Here is a 23,277-nt window from a genome sequence, read left to right on the forward strand (position 1 = left end):
CACTCTCTCTCTCTCTCTCTCTCTCACACACACACACACACACACACACACACACACACACACAACGGTAACATCATGGTGACTTGGTTCACACACAAAAACTCACTAGAAGTAGTGCCACCATTCCAACAAAGTGTTGGAAAGAAGCAATGTGTCCGTGTACAAGTCATGAAATCTTGCGAGGGGCACTTGGGAGTTGCATCACTAACCTCTCAACAAGGACTTAGTATTGTTGATTTAGTGATGCATTCCCCTTGCGCACTCAACAATAGTAAGTCCTTGTTCATGACTAGTGTGTACACCAGTGAGTGAGTGAGTGAGTGAGTGTGTGTGTGTGTGTGTGAGAGAGAGAGAGAGAGAGTTTCAAAATAGATCAGTGCATAACTGAAACTCACTAGAAGTAGTGCCACCATTCCAACAAAGCATTGGAAAGAAGCAATGATAAATGGTGGTGGGCAATAAAACTGCACATAATTGTGTTCTTTGCTTATGAGTTGTGATGAGGAACTTGCCTTCATCAAGAGCACCATGTTTTGTGCGACATTTTGTCTTCCATTTTTGTAAGAATCATCTGAGGGGTGATTACTGTGTTGTGTTAGATTACCACCTAACCAACTCCAGTGCATTTCTATCTTTGTACATGCCATGTTGCAGACCTTTTGCTTGCACATAGGGGCTTTCTTTTCAATCACAACATTCAGTAAATATTCAAATGTGGAAATAGAACCTTATGCCCACAGTGCATAATCATGGCGGCAAACATGCACAACATTGGATGACACTTTTACGGACCATCATGTTCTAATGTTTACCCAAGATGAGTGCATACTTGCACCCTACTCTCTACAAGGGACTCCTCAAACTAACTATTTTCAATTGGGGTTTTAAAAGAAATGAATTCTGGTGGCAATATGTCAACCAGTTTTCTAGCGCCTACATTAACAGCAAACATTGGATTCCTGAACTTTGTCCTGTTATGTAGGCATTGAGCCATAGTTTCCATGAGGAACACTTGACTGACTTGAAAAACACTGTTAGCTTGGTAAAAGGAAAGAAGAATGTAGAAACTTTTAAGAAAGCACAATTGACTGACTTGAAAAACACTCAGTATGGTAAAGGAAAAAAACTTACTCCACGAGAAAATTTTATGCTCAGCCAGTATTTACATTTTCCAAACTGACTATACATGCTCAATATGATTGATTAGAGTATATATGCGGCGAACTGTGGTACATTATCTGGTGTTAATAAGAACTGTGGTACATCATTCAAGGACACAAAGTATTCATGGCCCTCACAGAGGCTTAAAGAAATGCACTCAAGTACTGTCCTTCCTTATGTCGGCTCACTGGGAAATTTTCTCTTGCTTCAACTAGAATGGCCAAACCCTTCATAAGGGATGCCAGTTACAAATTTTCTTTCAAATGGGAAGATTCCTATTCAAATGGGAAGATTCCTAATGGTCCCTTAGGTTGAAGAGGCTGAAAACAACGCACCCAAAAACTCTCCCTCTTCTTGTGGCAATTCTCTGTTGCCTTCTGTAGATGGCAAAAGCCCCTCTGCAAGGTGAAAACAAAAAAATGCACACACGACATTTGAGCTCAAGAAATTTGCATGTGGCTTCTTCTGATGTAACTCGAATTCTTCCAACCCAAATTGTAGCAGTTGAGACGTAAAAAACGCAGGTGCAAACGAGGGTAGCATCAGATGTTTTATAGAAGCTCTACCACCCCAGAAACTATAACAGGCGTGAAATCCACATGGGATGCATGACCTCTCGTAACCATCTGTGGAAGAAGGTTGGCCTCCTTGGCTTTGGTGCCTTGCGCTGTCCACACCTGTAACAAGTCAAAAGATACACAAGGTCATATCACATGTGCACACTCTCGCTCTCCTATTTAAATAATAAAGCATTTCAGTTTCAATACACGGACAAAGGAAAAGACAAAAAGATGAGAGAGAGAAATGAAATGAAATGAAATGTTATATTAACGTCTTCAAAAGGCCAAAATGACCTATGAGACCAATCAGTTACAAAATAGTGAATCTAATACCATGTCTGGGTACAAAAGAACTAGAAAAGAACTAGAAGTGGAACAAAATACTACTACTACTACTACAATCTAAAACTACGTGGGTGTAGCAGCTGATACAATAGGTACCCGGTAAACTGGATGTAACAGTGTGTGAAACAAAGATGGAAGAAATGGTGAGGATCCATCCTCATCTGCACTCTGGATGTCGAGAGAGTATGGCTCGAATCTTCTGTTGTAGTCTCCGTCGATGCTGTGTAGCTCCTCTCCTCAGTCGCGGTCGTCTGTATCTCTGTAGCTCCAATGCTCGGTCGATGAGAGTGCCAGTAGTGGTCGAATGAGTGTGGGACGAGCTCTGCAGTGGTGGCTGCTCCTCTGGCTGTCCCATATCTAGTGAAAAGAAATCTGTAATGTGTCTCTGGGACTGCCTCTCTCTAGCTCTCCCCAGTAAAGTGTCTCTATACCTGTGTAACTCAAGTAGATATAGTCCAAGACATCTCTGATCCTCATAACTCATGACCCTAGATAGAGGACCAAAACCCTCTCTGAATAAGCAGTGGAAACGCCCCCGTATCTCATAGAACACTGTGCAATGACATATGTAGTGCAACTCTGTCTCTGGCTCTCTCTGGCATAATCGGCATATCCTGCTGTCTGCTGGTATCCCTCTGAATCTACCAGTCTCAATGTCGAGCTGATGTGAGGATGTGCGTATCTGACCAATGGCACAACGCAAACCATGAGACATATGTGTGTCCATGTAGCTGGGTCGAATCACAAACCCATCTCCTGTGAGGTGGAGAAGATGCTCTCTATAGAAAGCCATCTTCGTGCTCAACTCCTGAGGCGGCTCTATCCATGTCCTCCTGGTGTCGAGCTGGATCAGGTCCTGACGAATGAGTCTAGTGATCTCCACCCGTGTAAGAGACAGCGAGGGTGCCTGAAGAGAATACTGGAAAGGGGGCAACCTGTCCATGGTGAAGCCATGCGTCTGAAACCATGAAGTCATCTGTGCATACCAGCATGAAGTGTCCCCCTGTAGAGCTAACTGTCTGGAAGACTCAAGGGCCAGTCTAGCATATCTGTCTCTAGTAGCATCCCATAGGCTGTGCACAAAGGACACTGATCTGGTAAGCGCCTCAATCTCCATGGGGGGGGCAGCTAGCTCTGCTCGAATGAGAGAGAGAGAGAGAGAGAGAGAGAGAGAGAGAGAGAGAGAGAGAGAGAGAGAGAGAATGAAATGAAATAAAATGTTATATTAAACGTCAAATTGATACAATCCTTGTCCAATGTCTGGGTACAAAAATAAAATAAATAAAACGAGATAAGGTGAAAGATTAAAATCGTCAGATTGAAATCATCATCATTGTCATCATCAATGCCCGAGAATGCCCGGCATCGGGTGTTGTCCGAGAAAGTATTGCATCGGTCACTGAAGAGCTTCAAATGTTTGCCTATGTAAATAGTTGTACTGGGCGTTTCCCATGTCGTGCTAGAATAATCCTAATTCTCTGATGGAGCCTTCGCGATGTCGTGGTCGCGCCCATAGACGTGGGCGTCTAGCTCTCCCAAGCTCAATGGCTCTGTCCAATAATATACCTCTGGTAGAAGTGGGCACTGAAATCTGCTGTGAAGCATGCTCAGCCAACTGCTGAGTCCTTGCTTTAAAGAAGTCAGTGATCTCCCTCTGTGAATGTCTCCCACTGCATGGTCTCCTCTAGAGACTCTCCGTGTGTCTGCGCAGCTCTAGCAAACACAACCCAAGGCATCTCTGATTCTGATATCTCATGACTCTAGCCAACGGTCCAAAGCCCTCTTTGAATAGACAGTGAAAGCGGCCTCGTATCTCATAGTATACCGGACAATGACAAATGTGATGTAACTTTGTCTCTGGCTCTATATGACACAACTGGCATATCCTGGCTTCTACTGGTACTCTTCTAAATCTACCAGTCTCAATCTCTAGCTGATGAGATGATGTGCACATCTGACCAATGGCACATCGTATCCCATAGGATAAATGAGTGTCCATATAGGCCGGTCTGATCACATATCCATCCTTTGTTAGTTGGAGAAGATGCTCTCTATAGAAAGCCATCTCTATAGGATTCCTACTGTATGTGTGTGTGTGTGTGTGTTTTTTCCCTTTGGGGGGGGGGGGGGGGGGGGGGGGCGGTGCTGTGGGTAATGTGCGGAAATAAACTCTATTGCGTCGGCAATTTTTGGTTTGCCCTTCCTTAGCCTTATCCCAATGCCTAATTTTGTAGACAATTCGACACAACTTGCATCTGTAGAGCACACACGAATGTCATTGCAGTGGTGAATATATGAGGGCAAGTACGATCAGGAACTCGTATGAAAGCTTTGCCTTGGTTTGTAGAATAGTGAACTAACATCCTTGGAGTGATACTTATGAATTTTTTATCAAGTACATACCGTGCAGTAGGTTTTTGGCTTTTTTTTTTTAAAACCTACGAATTTTACGTACCTAACAACTCTATCCATTCGGTACTACGTACAGGTCGTACCGAATACGTACTGTACCTTACGTACCTTACCACCTTGTGCCCCTCTATCACCAATTTTGTACTGACCTATGAGACCAATTTGTTACAAAATAGTGAATTGGATACCATGTATGGGTACAAAAGAAACTAGAACATAATACTACTGCTACAAGCTGGACCTATGTGAATGTGAAACAATGACAAAATGGGGGGTGGAGAAATGGTGAGGATCCATCCTCATTTGCATTCAAGGTGTCGAGAGAGTATAACTCAAATCCTCTGTTGTAGTCTCTGTCTATGCTGTGTAGCTTCTCTCCTCAGTCATGGTCGTTTGGATCTCCGTAGCTCTAGTGCCTGGTCGATAAGAGTGCCAGTAGTGGTCGAGTGAGCCTGGGCCGAGCTCTGCGGTGGTGGTTGCTCCTCTGGCTGTCCCATATCTAGTGAAAAGAAATCTGCAATCTGTCTCTGGGACTGTCTCTCTCTAGCTCTCCCAAGTAAAGTGTCTCTATGTCTGTGTAACTCAAGTAGATATAGTCCAAGACATTTCTGATGTGAGAGAGAGAGAGAGAGAGAGAGAGAGAGAGAGAGAGAGAGAGAGAGAGAGAGAGAGAGAGATGATAATGTTATATTAACGTCTTCAAAAGGCCAAAATGACCTATGAGACCAAAAAGGTACATCTCGAAAAAATCTGATAAAATATCTGGAAGAAACTAAGAGAAACTGAAACTAAAAGCAAAAAAGCTAACATAGAGCTGAAGTACACTATGAGGGGGTAAACTAGGAGCTCTCTAGCAAAACCAAAGATACAATCTCCCGAGCAATCAGGAGGGTAAAAACATAATTATCATCATCGTCGTCGTCAATGTCCCAGGATGTCCAGCACCGGTTGCTGGCAAATCTCGTTGATGTTCTTCATGGTAAGTACTTTGACTAAGCGTCCCCTGTGCTGCAGTAGAGCAGTCCTGATCTTCTGCTGTAAGCTTCACGTGCCAATAGAAGATTACACCAGAAGATCGGGCCACGTGTCACATACTGTTGACGTGTCAAAGCCTCGAAAATGGAGCCAACTTGCAGATGCCGGCCGAGGGGCCTAAACCTTAAGAAGAACAAGTAACCGAAGAAGAAGTCCTACCAACTTATGGGGACCCCGTTCGATGGGGCCCCAAGTGACATAAAGGAAATAAAAGAAATTGCGTAGCTGCTGATGATGTGGCAGATTTTCGAAAATTAAACCTGGCTAATGATGTGGCAAACTGTACGGATTTCCGCAATTTGAGCTTGGCTGCTAACGTGGCAGCTGCATAGATTTTTGTAAATTACACTGGCAGCTTTTTGGCATTGCTTTTGAACCAGAAGCTTTTGAGTTTTGAAGGCTTTTCACTGTAGCTGCTTTTTAGGTCAAGGGCCTTTAAATATGAGGCTAGGGCTCATTCTTTGGCATGCTTCTTGGAGAAGGTGCAGAGTCTGGAGTACCGGCTTGTACTGTGTTGATGCAATATAAAGAAATACCGAAAGGGGCGCCAAGGTTTGGGGCCAATACTCTCTGGGGTGGAATTCTGCCACTCCGTGTCGCATGTCGTCTCTCTCTTTTAGCTCAATTGTTATTGAAGTGCTAAAAGTCTGTTCAGTCTGTTCTTTTCTATTGGCACGTGGTACCCGTCGTGTGACAATGGTATCAGAGCATCAGGCGTGTGCTTTTCTCAAAGCATACCGGTCCTACAAAAGAGCAGACAAAAGCTATTGGACTTATTAGCCACTCCCACCCTTACTTCATCGCGCATCGGGCGCGCTCCCGTCTTCGCCGCTCATGTCTTACACGGCATAATCCAATTAAGATCACTTGCAAGAGAAGGATTCAGATTTGTTTCGAGCCGTTGTTTTTCTCAGAGGCAGTGCCATGTAGATGTTGATAGCTACCAAGCAGCATACTCCAAGTACTTGGCAAGCTTTCAAGAAAAAAAATTTGCCCGAAGTTATATGGTTTCTGACATCTTCCTTCGGAGTGCAACTTCTGGCAGAGTGGGGTATTGTAACAGACTTGAACACTCCAAGTCAAGAATCAATCACGACAGCACCAAATAACCACTTCAAAACAAATCTCAGATCACAAAAGATTTGCACTGGCCCGGCGGAGTTCCGTGCCTAGAGATATTGGCCCCAAAGATTGGCGTCCGTTTCGGTATTTCTTTATGAATTAAATCAATGTCAAAGTACAAGAGAGCGGTTAGGGTTTCACTCTTAGACTATGCGTCCAGATGCTCTGCATAGTGAGGCCCTCACCACGTATAAAAAGATTACAAGGGATGCCCAAAAGCAGAGCCCCAAAAGCTTTCAGTCAAAAGCAGTTTCTCTCTCTCTCTCTCAATGAGAGCAAAAAAATAAAGCAAATCAACCCTTTCTCTCTCTCCAATTTCTTGCGTAGCCAAAAGCAGCCAGAAACTGCGTCGCTAGGGGCTTTTTCCCATCTCCATGATTTCCGGAAAAGTCCATACATTGCTGCCACGTGCCACATGCACCAGCTCTTAGGGTTTTTCAGCCACTTAGGGTTTCAGCCAGCAGTTAGGGTTAGGGTTTCCAAAAATTAGGGTTTCTGCAAAATTAGGGTTTTTGGCAGATATTAGGGTTTCTACTGTCGGTAGCCACGTCATCACTTTGTGACATACCCCCCTCTTGAAAGCATTGTAATCGACCACGATTACACCTGCAAAACCGACAGAAGCCATAAACCGTCTTAGCAGACACTGACTCTTAGTACCTACGTACTAGGAACACACATCTAGCACATGTACCAAATCGACAGTCACAACACACGACATCACTAGACATCACAGGACATCACATGACATTCAACATTCATTCGGATCTTAGAGCATGATTTATCGGCAATGTAGCTAGCAATCGCATCTAGGTCCAATTGGGACCTCATCGATGTCCGATTGACTAACCCCTATTGCAACCATGTCTATTCGAGATCAATCAGACCAAAATGCTGCAGTCATTTCGTCTATTAGTTCTTGCACTTAAAAGAAGTCAAGAACAAATCAGTATCGTAATCAGGAATTCCATTTCATAAAGTCATACAATAGAATACTGTCAGCTTTCAGTATCCCTAAAGCTCAAAGAGACATCAATGACTCTAGTATCTAAATCAAGGCATCTGTTGATAATGGAGCGGAGTGACTCCCCTCTTGTGCATCCCACTGCACCAGATCTCCGGCCAAGCTGAATTCTGGGTTCTGTTTGGAGTAGGCTATCCTAAACCAAAAGCATCGAGGTAAAGTTTCACAATCTGAGGAGTATCTGCTAGGTCCTCCTCCTCCATCCACTTCGCATACAATGCAGGATAGTTCTTGAACTTAACCAAGAACCGCCTTCGGACTTTACCTTTAGTCTTCGTATCCTTATGTGCCAAAATCTATTCAAAAGACCTTATCTTTCGTGCTTAGAAAGGGTGAACCTTCGCAGCACCTTCAACAATCTCAAATGGCGCCTTCCCCGTCGAAGAGTGTATCGTGTTATTGTAGGCAAATTCCACCAAAGGTAAGTACTTTTCCCATTGAGTCTTCTGATCAGAGATATAAGACTTCAATAAATCTAGAACCACTGAATTTGCAATCTCAGATTGCCCATCAGTCTGCGGGTGGAACGATGATGAGAATTGCAACCGCGTGCCAATGTTCTTCCAAATTGCCTTCCAAAACAAACTCGTAAATATGGGGTCTCTATCGGAGACAATCGTCTCATGCATGCCATGTAATGTGAAGATCTGGGCCACAAATAGTCTCGCTAAGTGATCCGGCTTGACTGTTTTCTTCATTGGAATGAAATGAGCCTGTTTGCTAAATCTGTCAATAACAGTCCAGATACCATCGTGACCACTCTGTGTTCTCGAGAGATCAAAAATGCAATCCGTCACTATACTTTCGCAGGGGCGGGTGGGTATGGGTAAAGGCTGTAACAAGCCATGTGCCTTACGCCTGTCAAACTTGACCTTCTGGCATACTAAGCAACTACGCACAAACTCTTCCACATCCTTTTTGAGTCTCGGCCAAAAGAAGTATCTCTCTACCCCCTTCATGGTGGTAGCAATGCCGCGGTGACCCGTAAAAGGTGGACAATGGCATTCGGTCATAACCTTTTCCCTCAACGGCTGTGTAACGCACACCATAGTCTTTCTCATCAAGTAGCCTTCTCGAAGGGAGTATCCAGCTCCTGTCTCCCCATCCGTATCCGTGTGAAAATATTTGCAAAATCTGTATGTGGCATACTGATCGACCATATCTTCGAAGCTCCTATGATGTATCGCGGAAATAGCCAGAACCAACGGCTTCCGAGACAAAGCATCTGCCACCACATTCTTCTGTCCCTGCACATGGACAATCTGGAAGTGAAACTCTGACAAGATGTTCGCCCACCACATCTGCTTTTCCGAAAGCTGCTTCTGTGACAAGAAGTAGCGCAAACTCTGATGGTCTGTAAAGACAATAAAATCCGCTCCGAGTAGGTAATGCCGCCATTGAGTAAGAGCATGGATAACCGCCAAAAGCTCTTTCTCATAAATCTGTGATGTCATCTCCGGCCTAGAGAGCAATTGGCTCTCGTAAGCAATGACATGGCCTTCTTGCATCAAGACCACACCCAGACTACGACCACAAGCATCACAATATACTTCAAATGACTTCTGCAAGTCCGGCAAAGTCAAAACTGGTCCCGTAGTCAATTTCTCTTTCAATGTCTGAAAGGCAGTCACCTCTATGGATCCCCATGAGAAAGGGACTCCTTTCTGTGTCAAGATATGCAAAGGGGAAGCAACCTCTGCAAACTTTTGAATGAACCGCCTGTAGTATGAACACAGTCCCAAGAAGCTTCTAACTTTATGGACATTCTTCAAATCGGGCCAAACACGTATAGTCTCTATCTTGGCCGGATCCATTTGTACTCCTGCTGCTGAGACATGATGTCCCATAAGTGTATCTCTGGTAGGAAAAATTCACTTTTCTTTGCATTAATCTTGGCGTTCTTTATCAAGTTTAGACATATTTGTCCTATCCTTATCGCTCAATTCTTTCAAAAAGATCGAGTAAACAAACAGACTGGATTTCATTAATTTTGAAATGGCCGAAGCCGATACAATAGGGACAAACTCGCCCTTCAGTTTAATATCAAGTACAATTGTTCTGCCCTTTTTTGTAGTCAAAGTCGCTTTTCTCGCTCGATAATCGACCACGGCGTTGTTCTTGTGGTACCAAGGAATATACCTAGATGAATCCAGGATAAGCCCAGATTCACCCATAAAGGAAAGTGCAAGGTATAGACCCATGGTAGTCACCCACAAGACAATATAACCATCAGCTCCATCATGCATAGTATTGACTAAATACCACGACATCCCCACTAACGTCGTCTGCCCAATAGTGGGTGTAGAACTAGGTACTAACATATGCTCCCAAACACAACACCACACACACACACACTAGCATACATCAACACAAAGTTCAACGTATTGAGTTTCTGTAATGACTCCGGAGATCAAGGGCAGACTCAGCCATAATGAAGCCTAGCACTAAAAGAAGCATTAAATTGGAAAAATTAGCACAAAAATGAGGTAGTTGATAGGGCATACGCACCACAAAAGATAGAAAGAATTGTGGTACCAAGGAATCCCTAAGAGAACATCACAACCCTCCAAAGGCATTATGAAGAAGTCCTCATGCCCCAATACCCCTGACAATGCAACCAAAGTTTGCCAATGACAGGTGTAATGGCTATGTCCCTGCCGGGTGCTGCTAGAACTGCCTCCGCAAGTGGTCCCATCCGATCGGAAGTAATATAGAGCCGCGCCGCCAATTCCGGTGAAATGAAGTTGGCCTTGGCTCCTCCATCTAAGAAAATCAGGGCCTCTTGATCTTTCACTTTGCCCCATGCTCGACAAAGTTCTGTACTCTTGTCCATGGTGTCGGGATCGATACCCATACAATCTGGAACCAGTCCTGTTTTCATCTTGCCTTTTCATCCACGTTCCTCAGCTGCTCTCGGACTCTCAGGCCTGTCGTCGTCCTTATCATTTTGTTCTTTCTGTGCCGTTTTAGGGCACTTCGCGGAGATATGTCCATGTTCCCCGCATCCAAAGCACTTCACCTCCTTGTTGAATCGAGCTCGCTCGTGAGGAGTAAGCTTGGGTCGTGCATCCTTTTTCTCTGGGTTGCTCTTTTTCTTTCTACTTTCATTCCCAGAAGTCTGTTCGGCTCGTTGAGTCATGGCCTCAACTGTGGGGGTAGGTCAGACTGCCAGAGTGAATGGCAAAACCCCGCTTCGCATGACTCATCAACTCCTGAATAGAAGCTAACTTCTGCTCCAAGCAGTGATCTCGGATCTTTGTAGGTGGACCCAAGGTGAACCGCTCAATCTGTTCTCTGAACGAGATCTTCTTGAATGAAGAGGCGGGTAGAAAAAGAGCTCCAGAATCTCTCACAGTAGGCATTTATTGTATCTTTCTTGGTCATCCCAAGATGGTTCCAAGCAGCTCGTATATCTCGTTCATACTCTTGTGTCAACCAAGAACAAATAAAAAGCTTCTTAAATTTCAGCCATTTAACTGGCGCAGTCTTGTTTAAAAGAAGCGTGGACCACCAAGTGCGAGCATTCCTCTTAAAGTAAGAGGCAGCTCTCCGAATCTTGGAGTGCTCTGAATAGCGTCCTCCCGCGAAAGCCATGTCAAACTGCTGTATAAAAGAAAAAGCCTTCGAAGCATCTGAGTATCTTGAAAAAGTATCAAACTTGATCGAGTGGCCACCTTCCTACTCTCGGACTTTCTTGCTTTTATCTTCCAGAAAGTCATACTGGTTGGCTTTATAAAAATTCTTCTTGTTTGCATAAAAGTTTCCGTCATTGGAATCTGAGCTGTCTGTAGACGAGTCCTCAGTAGAACTGTCAGTCCCTGGGCGAGATTTAGCCTTCTTTGCCTTTTTCTTGCCCTTTCCGAAGCGTTGTTTCTTGCTTTGCTTTTTACCTTTTCTGTCTTCTTTGCTCAAATCTGAAGAGCTAGAAGAACTGTCAGAAGAAGAAGAAGAAGAAGAAGAAGAAGAAGAATTGGGTACTCATTCAAAGTGAACACGCTTCTTCTGTTTCTTTGCTTTGTCAAAGGTCGACTGACGACCCAAATAACCCAGGAAGTCAGCGCCTTTCTTCTGCTTTTTGCAGTGCTTTTTGGCTTTCCTTTGCGTGTCAAAAAGCTGAGCAATCCGTGCATCAACCACCTCTTCTAATTCCTTCTCTGAATTTTTCTTGTGAGCAGAAGGTTTCTTGGGAGCGGGTTTCTGGGGTGGTGTACTGGTTTTCTGCCACTGCGTGCACTTCCTGAAAAGAAGTCTCACTTTGCAAATTTTGGATCCTCCGCAAAATTGAGCATCATCTTCGTTGCATCGCCAATCAATTGCGATCTCTCGTCGCTTCGCCTGAGGAGGCCGAGGCGGGCCATACTCTCTGCCGGAATGTTCGTTGTGATCCTTGCTCGCATCTCTAGATGCAGAGGGAGTCAACTGATCCTTGCGTGAAGCAATAGGTGTCGCGGAAAATTTTTTTGGGGATCGGATTTCCCGTAGAAGAGAAATCAGCCGCGCTCTGATACCACTGTAACAGACTTGGACACTCCAAGTCAAGAATCAATCACGACACCACCAAATAACCACTTCAAAACAATTCGCAGATCACAATAGATTTGCACTGGCCCGGCGGAGTTCCGTGCCTAGAGATATTGGCCCCAGAGACGCAAGCCCCTTTCGGTATTTCTTTATGAATTAAATCAATGTCAAAGTACAAGAGAGCGGTTAGGGTTTCACTCTCAGACTCTGCGTCCAGATGCTCTGTAGAGTGAGTCCCTCACCACGTATAAAAAGATTACGAGGGATGCCCAAAAGCAGAGCCCCAAAAGCTTTCAGTCAAAAGCAGTTTCTCTCTCTCTCAATGAGAGCAAAAAAATAAAGCAAATCAACCTTTCTCTCTCTCGAATTTCTTGCGTAGCCAAAAGCAGCCAGAAATTGCATCGGAGCTTCTTCCCATCATAGTGATTTCCGGAAAAATCAGTACGCTGCTGCTACGTGGCATTTGCGACGGCTCTTAGGGTTTTTCAGCCAGCAGTTAGGGTTAGGGTTTCCAAAAATTAGGGTTTCTGCAAAATTAGGGTTTTTGGCAAAAATTAGGGTTTCTGCTGTCGGTAGCCACGTCATCACTTTGTGACAGGTATCCTGAAATGCTTGCCATGGAAACCCTAGTAGAATATAACTTAAAATTTCTTTACATCTCTAAGTAGGTGCCTCTTGTTGATAACCTTGGAGGTCCAGTATGACTGCTATGATTTGGGACTACCATCGCCACTAGAAGAACATTGTCTGTCCAAGAGTTGATGGACCATGCCGTGCTCGGCTACGACCTTATGGAAGGAATCTTACCCTAATTTTTGGTGCAAGTTTCAGGATGGCAAGACAATCTACTTTTCGAGCTCGGCTGATGTCGAGATTGTTTTTTTTTAAAAGTTTAAATTTTGTTTGAGAACTTGTTTGGTGATCCTGTTTGAAATTTGTTTGCAATGGATGGTATCTGTAGCGCGGATAGTGTGTCGTCCTCTCTACAGTGGGTGCTCCTCAGTGCAATGTGCGTGACATCTCACTCAAAACAGAATGAAAACAAAGGAAACAATAGATAACAGTTGATCAACACAGAGACACAGCAAAACATATGGACTTGACTATCTCAAAGAACCAATACAGACTCTGGCGTGGCAGCGCACTTAGCTCCAGCCCAGAACACACGGGTACAATGGGGGGTGTCGAGGCTCAGATGTGCAAGGATGGTGCAGACGTGCTGTGTGTATAGACTAGCCACTCTAGACGACGACGCTGGACCCTCTATGAAGAAGATCCACCAACGGCTCATAAATGTCAGCCACCTAAGTCTATCTCCAAACTGAGTGGTGGTGGTGACCTAGCCACGATGTCCACTAGACCACCGTTCGTATTCCTGCCACGTGTCACTACCAGTCCAGAGAGTCCGTTCAGTGTGAACGGACTAGACCAACTGTACTAACTGTGTGTCCTGTGAAAGTGACACTGTAGCCTGCTACAGGTTGCCCGCCACAAGATCGCTCACCGTCTCGGTGAGAGGAAATATTGAAAAACTGTGAAAGAAAACCACTAGGTTCCGCATCTGTACGTCTTTCTTGAAGCAAGTGCTAGGCCCAACCATGAGCTTACATGCCTCAAAAGTGGAGTTAGAAACACTGCACTGCTTGGAAACGCCTTAAGCCTTTGAATAGGTAGGAACCCAATATGATTGCATAGTCCAAGAATCCCAATTGGCAAAACAGAATGAGGCTCTACAACAAAGAGATATGCTAGGTTTGGATCCAGAGCATTTTTATCTCCATAACCATAGTGAGAGGAAAATGACCTGGTCCATGCTTGAACCTTGCAACACTTTCTGCAACAGCACTCTTCTCGAAAAGAGGGATGACCAGAAGCTCAAGTAACACCGCAAATAAGGTTCAGCTCCATCGTGATGGCAAAACGAAAAGCATTAACAGCAACGGATGGCAACAAGGTGAATGTTTGAAAGCCACAAGGAAACAGCCAAAAGGCTCTTCACCAACCCAGTCCAAAAGTCTTCTGAAGTGCAGGGAAGTCAGATTGAGGAATAGGAGGGACCGTTATGCAGCTTGCTAAGGGGCGGATTAGCGGGTGGGGGGTGATCAGGCTGAGGCTGAGGTTGGGAGGGTTGGGGAGGGGGGAAGTTAGGCTAGATAGGGGCGAGGGGGGATTAGATAGGGACGAGGGGGGTGGGGGGGACGAGGGGTGGGTGGGGGGGAAGAGGGAAAGAGTGTAGGGACGAGGGTGAGTGGGTAGGGGGATGAGGGGTGGGTAGGGGGCAAGTGAGTGTGAGGGGGAGGGTAGGGTCGAGGAGATAGGGGGTAGATGGGGGCGAGAGGGTGTGAGTAAGGGCGAGGAGGGAAGGGGGGTAGTGAGGGGAGATGGCAATCCAGCAGATAGATATCATGATTAGGTAATTCATCAAGCTTGAAATCAACATTGTTTTTATTGTATCCTGTCTTCCATATGGCATCGTTTCCCCAATTATGAAGTGCTTTAGTGTGTCACAGCCATGGTCTACCTATGAGCAAGGGAAATCCGCCCTCCACTCGTGGAAGACGAACCACAACAAAATCCAAACTAAAAGTGAAATCTTGTACTTGTAGAGGCACCTTTTCACTATGCCCACAGGGTATACCGTCCACTGGTCTGCCAATGTTAGAGAGAGAGAGAGAGAGAGAGAGAGAGAGAGAGAGAGAGAGAGAGAGAGAGAGAGAGAGAGAGAGAGAGAGAGAGATGAAATGAAATGTTATATTAACGTCTTCAAAAGGCCAAAGTGACCTATGAGACTAGAAAGTTACAATGTGGTGGATCTGATACAAAGTCAAAGCAACAAACTAACAACATAACAAAACAAAACAAAAAAATAGTATGGGATCCTAGACTGGTCGATGTGAACTAAGCAAAAGGGGTAGCTGGCCAGGATAGCTAAATCACAGGAGATCTAACATCAGGCGCTGGCAGATCTCATCAATCTCCTCCATGGTCAGTAGTCTGACCGAGCGTCGTGCATGCCTGGCCAGGGTGCTCCGAATCTTCTGATGAAGCCTCCGTCGATGCCGTGTAGTCCTCCGCAGTCGTGGGCGCCTGGATTTCCCCAGCTCACTCGCTCGGTCGATCAATGTGCCTCTGGTGTGAGACGAAAGTGAGCTCTGCTGTGGTAGTAGCTCCTGCGGCTGTCCAATGTATGCTCCAAAAGAAATCTGTGATCCGTCTCTGACACTGGCTAGCCTCTCCACTCATCAGGCTATCTCTGTGTCTGCGCAGCTCGAGCATCTCCGATCCTCATATCCCATGACTTTGGAGAGTGGTCCAAAACTCTCTCTGAACAAGCAATGGAAGCGGCCTCGTATCTCGTAGTAGACGGGGCAGCGGCATGTGTAGTGCAACTCTGTCTCAGGCTCCATGTCACACAAGGGGCAAGTCCTCGCCTCTGCTGGTACTCCGCTGTATCTCCCAGACTCAATCCGCAGCTGGTGAGAAGATGTGCGTAACTGGCCAATAGCACATCTTATCCCATGAGACAATTGGGTGTCCATGTATCTGGGTCTCGTCACAAACCATCCTCCGTAAGCTGGAGAAGATGCTCTCTGTAGAAAGCAATCTTCGTGCCTAGCTCCTGTGCCGGCTGTATCCATGTCCTTCTGGTGTCTAGCTGGGTCAGGTCTTGACGGATGAGCCTGGTGATCTCGGACTGTGTAAGAGTGAGAGATGGTGCATCCAATGAGTACTGGAAGGGTGGCAACATGTCTGTGCTGAACCCATGCGCCTGAAACCATGATGTCATCTCCCCATACCAGCATGCTGTATCTCCTTGCATGGCTAACTGTCAAGAGGACTCAAGTGCAATGCGAGCATATCTGTCTCTAGGAAGTTTCCACTTGCGGTGTATGAAGGAGACTGATCTGGTGAGCACCTCAACCACTAATGGGGGGGCCGCTAGCTCTGCTCGGATAATGGCATGTGGTACTGATGCCTTGGCTCTAATGAGCCGCGAGATCATAGAGACGAGAGGTTTCTCCATGCTCCCCCATCCATCGGTGTGACCCGACCCCCTGTGATGATCCAATGAAGGTCCCCATATCTCAGCTCCATAGAGCAACGCAGAAGCCACCAAGGTGTCAAAGAGCCAGAGCTTCGTCCGAGGCTCTTGAAACTGAACCTGTGAACACATCCTCTCCAATCTACCCAATGCTGCACGGGCTCTAGTCAATCTGGTCTCTGCTGCTCTCCTGAGTGAGAATGCCGGTCTACTAAAAACCACTTCAAGGTAAGTGTAAGCATCTGTGTACTCCACAGTCTCTTGGCCATATGTGAATGTAGGTGCTGACCTCCTGATCCACTGTGGGGTGGTATTAAACACCATAACCTTGGTTTTACCAAGGTTGACAGACAAACCACTTTCATGGGCAAACCTATGCAAAGCATCCAAGTGACATTGCATCCCCTCCGGAGATTGGGAAATCAACACAATATCATCAGCATATAACAAAAGTGGGATCCATGTCCCTGCCAGCTGTGCACCTCTATCACCATCACTCTCAATGTAGTCAGAAACCTCATCTACATACATACCGAATAGAGTAGGAGAGAGCGGGCAACACTGCTTCACCCCAATAATGGAGTGAACCGGTGTAGATAGTCCCTCAAGGGTGCGTACATGCCCAACTACTGATCTGTACAATGCCATAATCCCCCAAATGAGCTCTGTGGGTACTCTCATCTCCTGTCGTCTGCGCATCAATCTAGCTCTGGGTACTATGTCAAAGGCTTTGCGGAAGTCCACAAAGCTACAATAAATCCGTCTCCCATGAGATCTGCCCTCCTTGATGATGGCCCGGAGTGTCAAGGTATGGTCAAGAGTAGAGAAGCCTCTCCTGAACCCTGCCTGCCTATCTGCACGTATTCCTTCCCTCTCTGCCGATCTACTCAACTGCTGCTCAAGAATGGATGCATACAACCGTGCCAGTGTGTGTCCAATCATGATAGTGCGATAATTCCCAGGCTCCATAGGGTCTCCTAACTTGAAGATAGGTACAATCGTAGATAGGCTCCAAGTATCAGGCAAGCCCTCACATGGCACGATTGAACATAAATGCTAGAAGCTCTGCTAGTAGATCATGGCGTGTAGAGAGAGAGAGAGAGAGAGAGAGAGAGAGAGAGAGAGAGAGAGAGAGAGAGAGAGAGAGAGAGAGAGAAAGAAAGAAAGATTTTTAACGTCTATGTCAGGCCGAAATCGGCCTATGAGACAAATCAAATGTACATGGTGTGTATGTCATCCGTCTATCGGAAAGACAAATGAATGAAACAAAACTGATACAAAACTGAACTGAATGTAGGTAGTGGAGTATCTGAGGAGGGATGGAGCTCTATCTCTAGGGGTATATGCATGTCTATATGCTCAAGGTAGTACAATCATGAGAATGCATCAAGCTATCTAGCTCCATCCTGTACTAATGGGGGGATGTAAGATGTGGTACATGGGCGGGTCTGGTGCCAAGGCTACCCGGATGAAAGCTGTCGGGTCGGCCCTCATCTGAGCCACTCGCTCCTCAGTGGCACGGCGCTCTCGGGCTCGGATCTCCTCGATCTGTCGGTGGTGGGAGCTCGCGCCCCTGTAGCCTGTGACTCGTGGTCGTCGTCTAGCTCGGCTCACCTCCGCCTGTGGGAGTGTCACTCCCCTCTGAGTGTCTGGTGAGGGAGGGGCGGCAATCCTCTGAAAGAAGTCTGTGAGCTGCGACTGTCTCCCCTCTGTTTGTGTAGCTGTGTGGCTGTAGTAGTGTGTCCCGATGGCTCTGTATCTCTAGTAAGAAACGTCCGAGCTGTCTCTGATCTCGAGAGTCCATGATCTCTCGGAGAGTGGGCTGTCCTCTGAATAAGGCCTCATACCTGCCTCTGATCTCAGTGTATGCTCTGCATCTACATACAAAGTGCTCCTCACTCTCCACCTCCTCTGTGCAGGCTCTGCAGACTCGCTCCTCCCTGGGAACACCAGTATGTCTCCCGATCTCAATCTCTAACCTGTATGAGAGAGAGAGAGAGAGAGAGAGAGAGCTAAATAGAAAATGAGAGAACATCCACACAAAGCTCACATAAATCTCGGAAGGCCCACTTTGTATATGCAGATTGGACAAATATTGCAAGAGACTTTAGGATTTTCTAAATTCCTTGGCCTTGAAGTAGGTGGCCGTGTATTTAGGAAAGAAATAATCCGTCCAAAGCATCATAGGATTCAGAGTAAGGGCAAAGGTTTATATGAAATAGTGAAACGTCCAAAAACACAACGGTCAAAAGTTAAACTTATAGAAATATGAAAGGCCTTTGAGCATTGACTAAAGCAGTGATGCACAACCATCCACGTACCGTCACATGAGGCCATTCATTTTTTGTGTAGATGCCTCTCTCGTTCTCCATTATTTGCACTTCCAATGCACACATTTTACTTGAGAAAAGTAGAGCTTTAAGCTTGACAGACACAACTGCACCGCGGGCTTCGCTGAATGCAGCAACTGCAGCGACCCCGTGTGCATGCTTATGTGCCAGTGTCACATGGGCAGAATTGACAATAACCATTCTACCAAGAAAGTATTTCTCAAGTTCCATGTTTGTTGCTGCTAGCTGAAGGAGCCAAACCAGCAGATATCATAAGGTTCTTGAGCTGGAGACCGCTCCACAATAGATTAAAGCAAGCAGAGTACCTGTTGTAAAGTGTTGGTAATCTCATTGGCTGGCAATGAGAGAGCGGCATATGTTATACTCTTGAAGAAGCGCTCCTCTCCCTCAGTTGAGGTCTGCATGCAGATTTCCCCCTTGGCAATTGCTACAAGTTGTTGTCTCAGATTTTGGAATACCTCCTCAAAAGGAACCTTTTTCCGTCATGAACAAGAGTTAAATTTTCTCCACTTACTATTGTAAGTTTGAAAAGAAATTAGTTTCAGATGTACCCTGCGAATGGAAACATCTGTGAGATGGCTTCTCCTACTGTTAAATTGCTCACCTGAACTTCTTTGAAGTATGCAGCATTCCCGTTCAGCACTTCTCGGAGTTGTTTTTCCCACATTGACCATTTTTGAGAAAAGCTACCTTTAGTGCTGTCCAGCCTTAGGATGAAGAGAACAATAAAAATCAATGACGACAGCGTGACATCATAAATGTTTCAAGGGCTAGTTATGTCTTTACTCTTACTTTCCGTGCTTCCCTGCATGGCGCTTGAATAACTCCAGGCCTTCAGACAAGACTTCTTGAATGGAAGAAGGCAAGGGAGGTCTGCATCAACAGTTCGAAGATTGGGTATTTTGGTGCTGATGGAAAGAAAATAAGGTTGCTACAGTAAAGAAAACATTACCTGTTTGCTTTCAGGACTGGGAACTTCACGAGATAACCAAACGCTCCCCTTAAGGTGTCTTCAAATTCTTTCCGATCCTGAAGTAAATTCTTATATATGATCTACAGAAAGTTCAAAACAATAAAATACTCGGAGAACACTGCCAATTTTTTTACCTTCCCTGAATATAGATTGTAAAACATCAGCAGGACATACCCAGCATTGGGAGACTTCTTATCAAGATTCCCCTGCACTTGACATCAAACATCTCTCTCTCTCTCCCTCTCTCTCTCTCTCTCTCTCTCTCTCTCTCTCTGGATTTTTCCGAATTTTCAGAATTCTCACGAGCAGGGAATTACAGAACAACATTGACAGAAATTAGTAGAAAAGGAAAATCAGAAAATGTATCATTGATATGAGGAAAACACATGTATGCATTATGCGGGACATGGTGTATGCGTAGTGTGGATATAGTGGGTTGGCCTCTCTTGCAGAAGTGTAGATTGTGTTTCTGTTTTTGTTTTTGATGGAGGCAATGATATGAGGAAAATGTATGTATGCATTATGTGGGACATGGTGTATGCGTAGTGTGGATATAGTGGGTTGGCCTCTCTTGCAGAAATATGAGGAAAACATATGTATGCATTATGCGGGACATGGTGTATGCGTAGTGTGGATATAGTGGGTTGGCCTCTCTTGCAGAAGTGCAGATTGTGTTTTTGTTTTTGTTTTTGATGGAGGCAATGAGAGCTTCGTCAGCGTGTAAGCCCCATACGAAGGCAACCTTTGTGCTTACAAATAAGCAGATAACACAAATGGAAAGGGAGATGAAAGAATGGAAAGCAGATACGGAGGGATGGTAGAAAGAGAAGGCCAACCTTCTTCAAATGTTTCTCAACGAAGGCGTGCAATGGAAGAAGAAAGAGGACTTGCACGCAGAGCTGGAAGCACTTAAGGCGGATTCACAAGCACTTATAGAAGAGGTCTCAGCCCTCAAGCGAGAGCTTGCTGATAGAGCAAGCAATGGACTAGAGGAAGGGGAATTCCAGCCCTCGGTGATAGAGGAAATCAAGGTTATTAAGGAGCAGGTACAGATGATCAAAGAGGAGGAGAAACAGAAGGTGGTAAAGACGTCTTCGTGGATGGATGTGATCACGAGGACGCAAAAGAAGGCGGATGAGGCCGAGAAATGGATAGAAGTCGCTAAGAAAGGGAAGGGAAAGAAACCACATCTATCCCCACTCCTACAATCATCAACATAACTCTAGAAGAAGAGCAGCGAAGGAAAACTAGAGCTTTGCATATAAGAGTAACCAATCTAAAAGACCGAGATGATGTGGAAGGGGAAGTCGAAGAACTTCTCCGCATGATGGGTAGTGAGGCTACTCATACAAAGGCATGGAGGGTAGGGAAGAAGACACAAGGCAATGGGGAGACTTCTAAAGGGAGAGCTTTAATCATCCGTTTCCCATCCATGGAAGCAAAGAAAAACTTCTTTAAGAGGCGTCCTACACTAAAGAAAACGGGCATATTCCTTGGAGATGACCTCACTCTCACACAGCTTGCGCATATGAGAGAGGTAATGCCAGAGATTCAAGCGGCAACGGAGAAAAGAAAGACGGCCTTCTACAAAGATGGTCGGGTGGTGATTGTAGAGCGGCGCTCCACATGACGGTGCGAGACCTATGGGACCACACTCAAAGTTGCCACCTGGAATTGTAATGGATCTATGCGCCTTGATGTGGGTGCTTTTGAGGATAATTTTACGGGAAGAGACATCGTCTTCTACTCTAAGACACATCAGGCCCCTGGGCAATCTATGCCTCACATTAGTGGATATAGATGGGAGACAGCCTGGAGACAGGAGACACGATCAGAGCACAGAAGGCGGGGCTCAGGAGGAGTGGCAGTGTTATTCAGGGAGGAGTTGCAGCCATTGATACGTATAGTCCGCAGGGATGAGCAAGCTAGGTATACGTGGTGAGATTGAGAGCAGAGACATGCAAATATCTTTACATTGCTATTTGCTACTTTCCCCTGACTACGTTAGTTTATGCACCACCCAGAGGACAATCCCCCTTTTCTATTTTGGATGATGACATATGGCAGTTCTCTAGAGATGGTGACATCATCATTCTAGGGGATTTCAATGCTAGGACTGCCCATCAACAGACAATATTTTATAATACTTCAGAGGAGATGCTGAGAGAGCTGGATGTTGCAGAGACGGGCCTATCCAAACTATCACACGATGGGGAACACACTGAGTACGGACGGCACTTGATAGACATGGGGACTACACATGGATTGGCCATCTTGAATGGCCTACAGAGATTTCCCGCTACGAGGGGATTTACATGCTTTTTCCACACAGACATGGAGCCAGCACAGTTAATTATGTCATGGCACAGCCGAGCCTCATCTCTAGTATCCAGGATCTCACGGTTGGACCCAGACCTATTGGTGTGGCAATGGATCATGCTCGTGTCGTTGACAATCTCTTTTTAGTTTAGTGTAGCACACAGGCCACAGGCAGCAGCCCCTACTCGCTACACCTTCACGTGGGAGACAGACTCTGTTTACATAGATGGGATCTACAGATGCCTGTGCACAGAGGAGCCAGGGCGACCTCTGGAGGAGCTTACTACTATACTGACACAAACACTACATGATGCAGCAGCAGAGGCATACCCACATACCCAGCCTAAGCAGAGATGCCGTTCGGGGAGCATGCCCCAGAACAGTTGGTATGATGAGGAATGCCGGGACACTAGAGCTAGACTTCAGAGGGAGGTGCTTTTGGGGGACATCACTCATAGACAGTCACAGATTGACTTCTGACGCCTAGTGCGGAGGAAGAAGAGGGCATTTTTGGCTCGCCTAGAGCAGGATCTATACCAGCTATTCTTGAGTCAGGACTCACGTGAGGCATGGCGGCTCTTTCATGAGCACCCCCCCCCCCCCCCCCCCCCCCCCCCCCGTCACTTCTATAGAGGCCTGGGGCCAATACGCATCATCTCTACACACAGTTCTTGAGCAAGCCCCCCTTCCCAACCCCCCCGATGCATGCCCACACACATGTGCTTTTTTCACCGCGCTGAGATGGTGAGGAAGGCCATTGACAGGATGAGGACTGGGAGAGCATATGATCATGATGGCTTAGTGGCTGAGCATTTCACACATGCCAGAGATCTACTAGCAGAGCTTCTAGCAGTTATGTTTAACCGTGCCATGTTTGAGGGCTTGCCTGATACTTGGAGCCTATCTACTATTGTACCTATCTTCAATTCGGGAGACCCTATGGAGCCTCGGAATTATGGCACTATCATGATTGGACACACATTGGCACGGTTGTACGCATGCATTCTTGAGCAGCAGAGCTAAGTAGATGGGCAGAGAGGAACGGGATACGCGCAGCCAGGCAGACAGGGTTCAGGAGGGGTTTTTCTACTCTTGACCATATGTTGACACTCAGAGCCATCATTGAGGAGGGCAGATCACGTGGGAGACGGATCTATTGTAGCTTTGTGGTTTTGCGCAAAGCATTTGACAGAGTGCCCAGAGCTAGATTGATGCGCAGATTACAACAGATGGGAGTACCCACAGAGCTCATTTGGGGGGTCATGGCATTATACAGGTCATTAGTGGGGCATGTATGCACCCCAGAGGGTCTATCCGCACCGGCTCACTCCACTATTCGCGTGAAGCAGGGCTGCCCGCTCTCTCCTACTCTATTTGGTATGTACGGGGATGTACGGGGATGAGGTTTCTCA

At 46.0% G+C, this 23,277-nt stretch overlaps 1 protein-coding gene across 1 annotated transcript in view; it reads right to left on the reverse strand.

Annotated features, from left to right (window-relative positions):
- Positions 1-1,110: 1,110 nt before the first annotated feature.
- Positions 1,111-23,277, reverse strand: part of LOC147435308 (tRNA ligase 1-like) — a 238,268-nt gene continuing 216,101 nt past the window's right edge. The window contains exons 21-27 of the mRNA XM_086488390.1: positions 19,681-19,752; positions 19,526-19,602; positions 19,366-19,446; positions 19,178-19,280; positions 18,879-19,046; positions 18,544-18,798; positions 1,111-1,838 (exon numbers count right to left, since the gene is read on the reverse strand). Coding sequence (XP_086344516.1) covers positions 1,713-1,838; positions 18,544-18,798; positions 18,879-19,046; positions 19,178-19,280; positions 19,366-19,446; positions 19,526-19,602; positions 19,681-19,752 — 882 coding nt within the window. The 3' untranslated portion in view covers positions 1,111-1,712. The remainder of the gene's footprint in view (positions 1,839-18,543; positions 18,799-18,878; positions 19,047-19,177; positions 19,281-19,365; positions 19,447-19,525; positions 19,603-19,680; positions 19,753-23,277) is intronic.

This window comes from Adiantum capillus-veneris, chromosome 18 (genome assembly GCF_014529385.1).
Source record: "Adiantum capillus-veneris isolate H3 chromosome 18, ASM1452938v2, whole genome shotgun sequence".
NCBI classification, from domain to species: Eukaryota; Viridiplantae; Streptophyta; class Polypodiopsida; order Polypodiales; family Pteridaceae; genus Adiantum; species Adiantum capillus-veneris.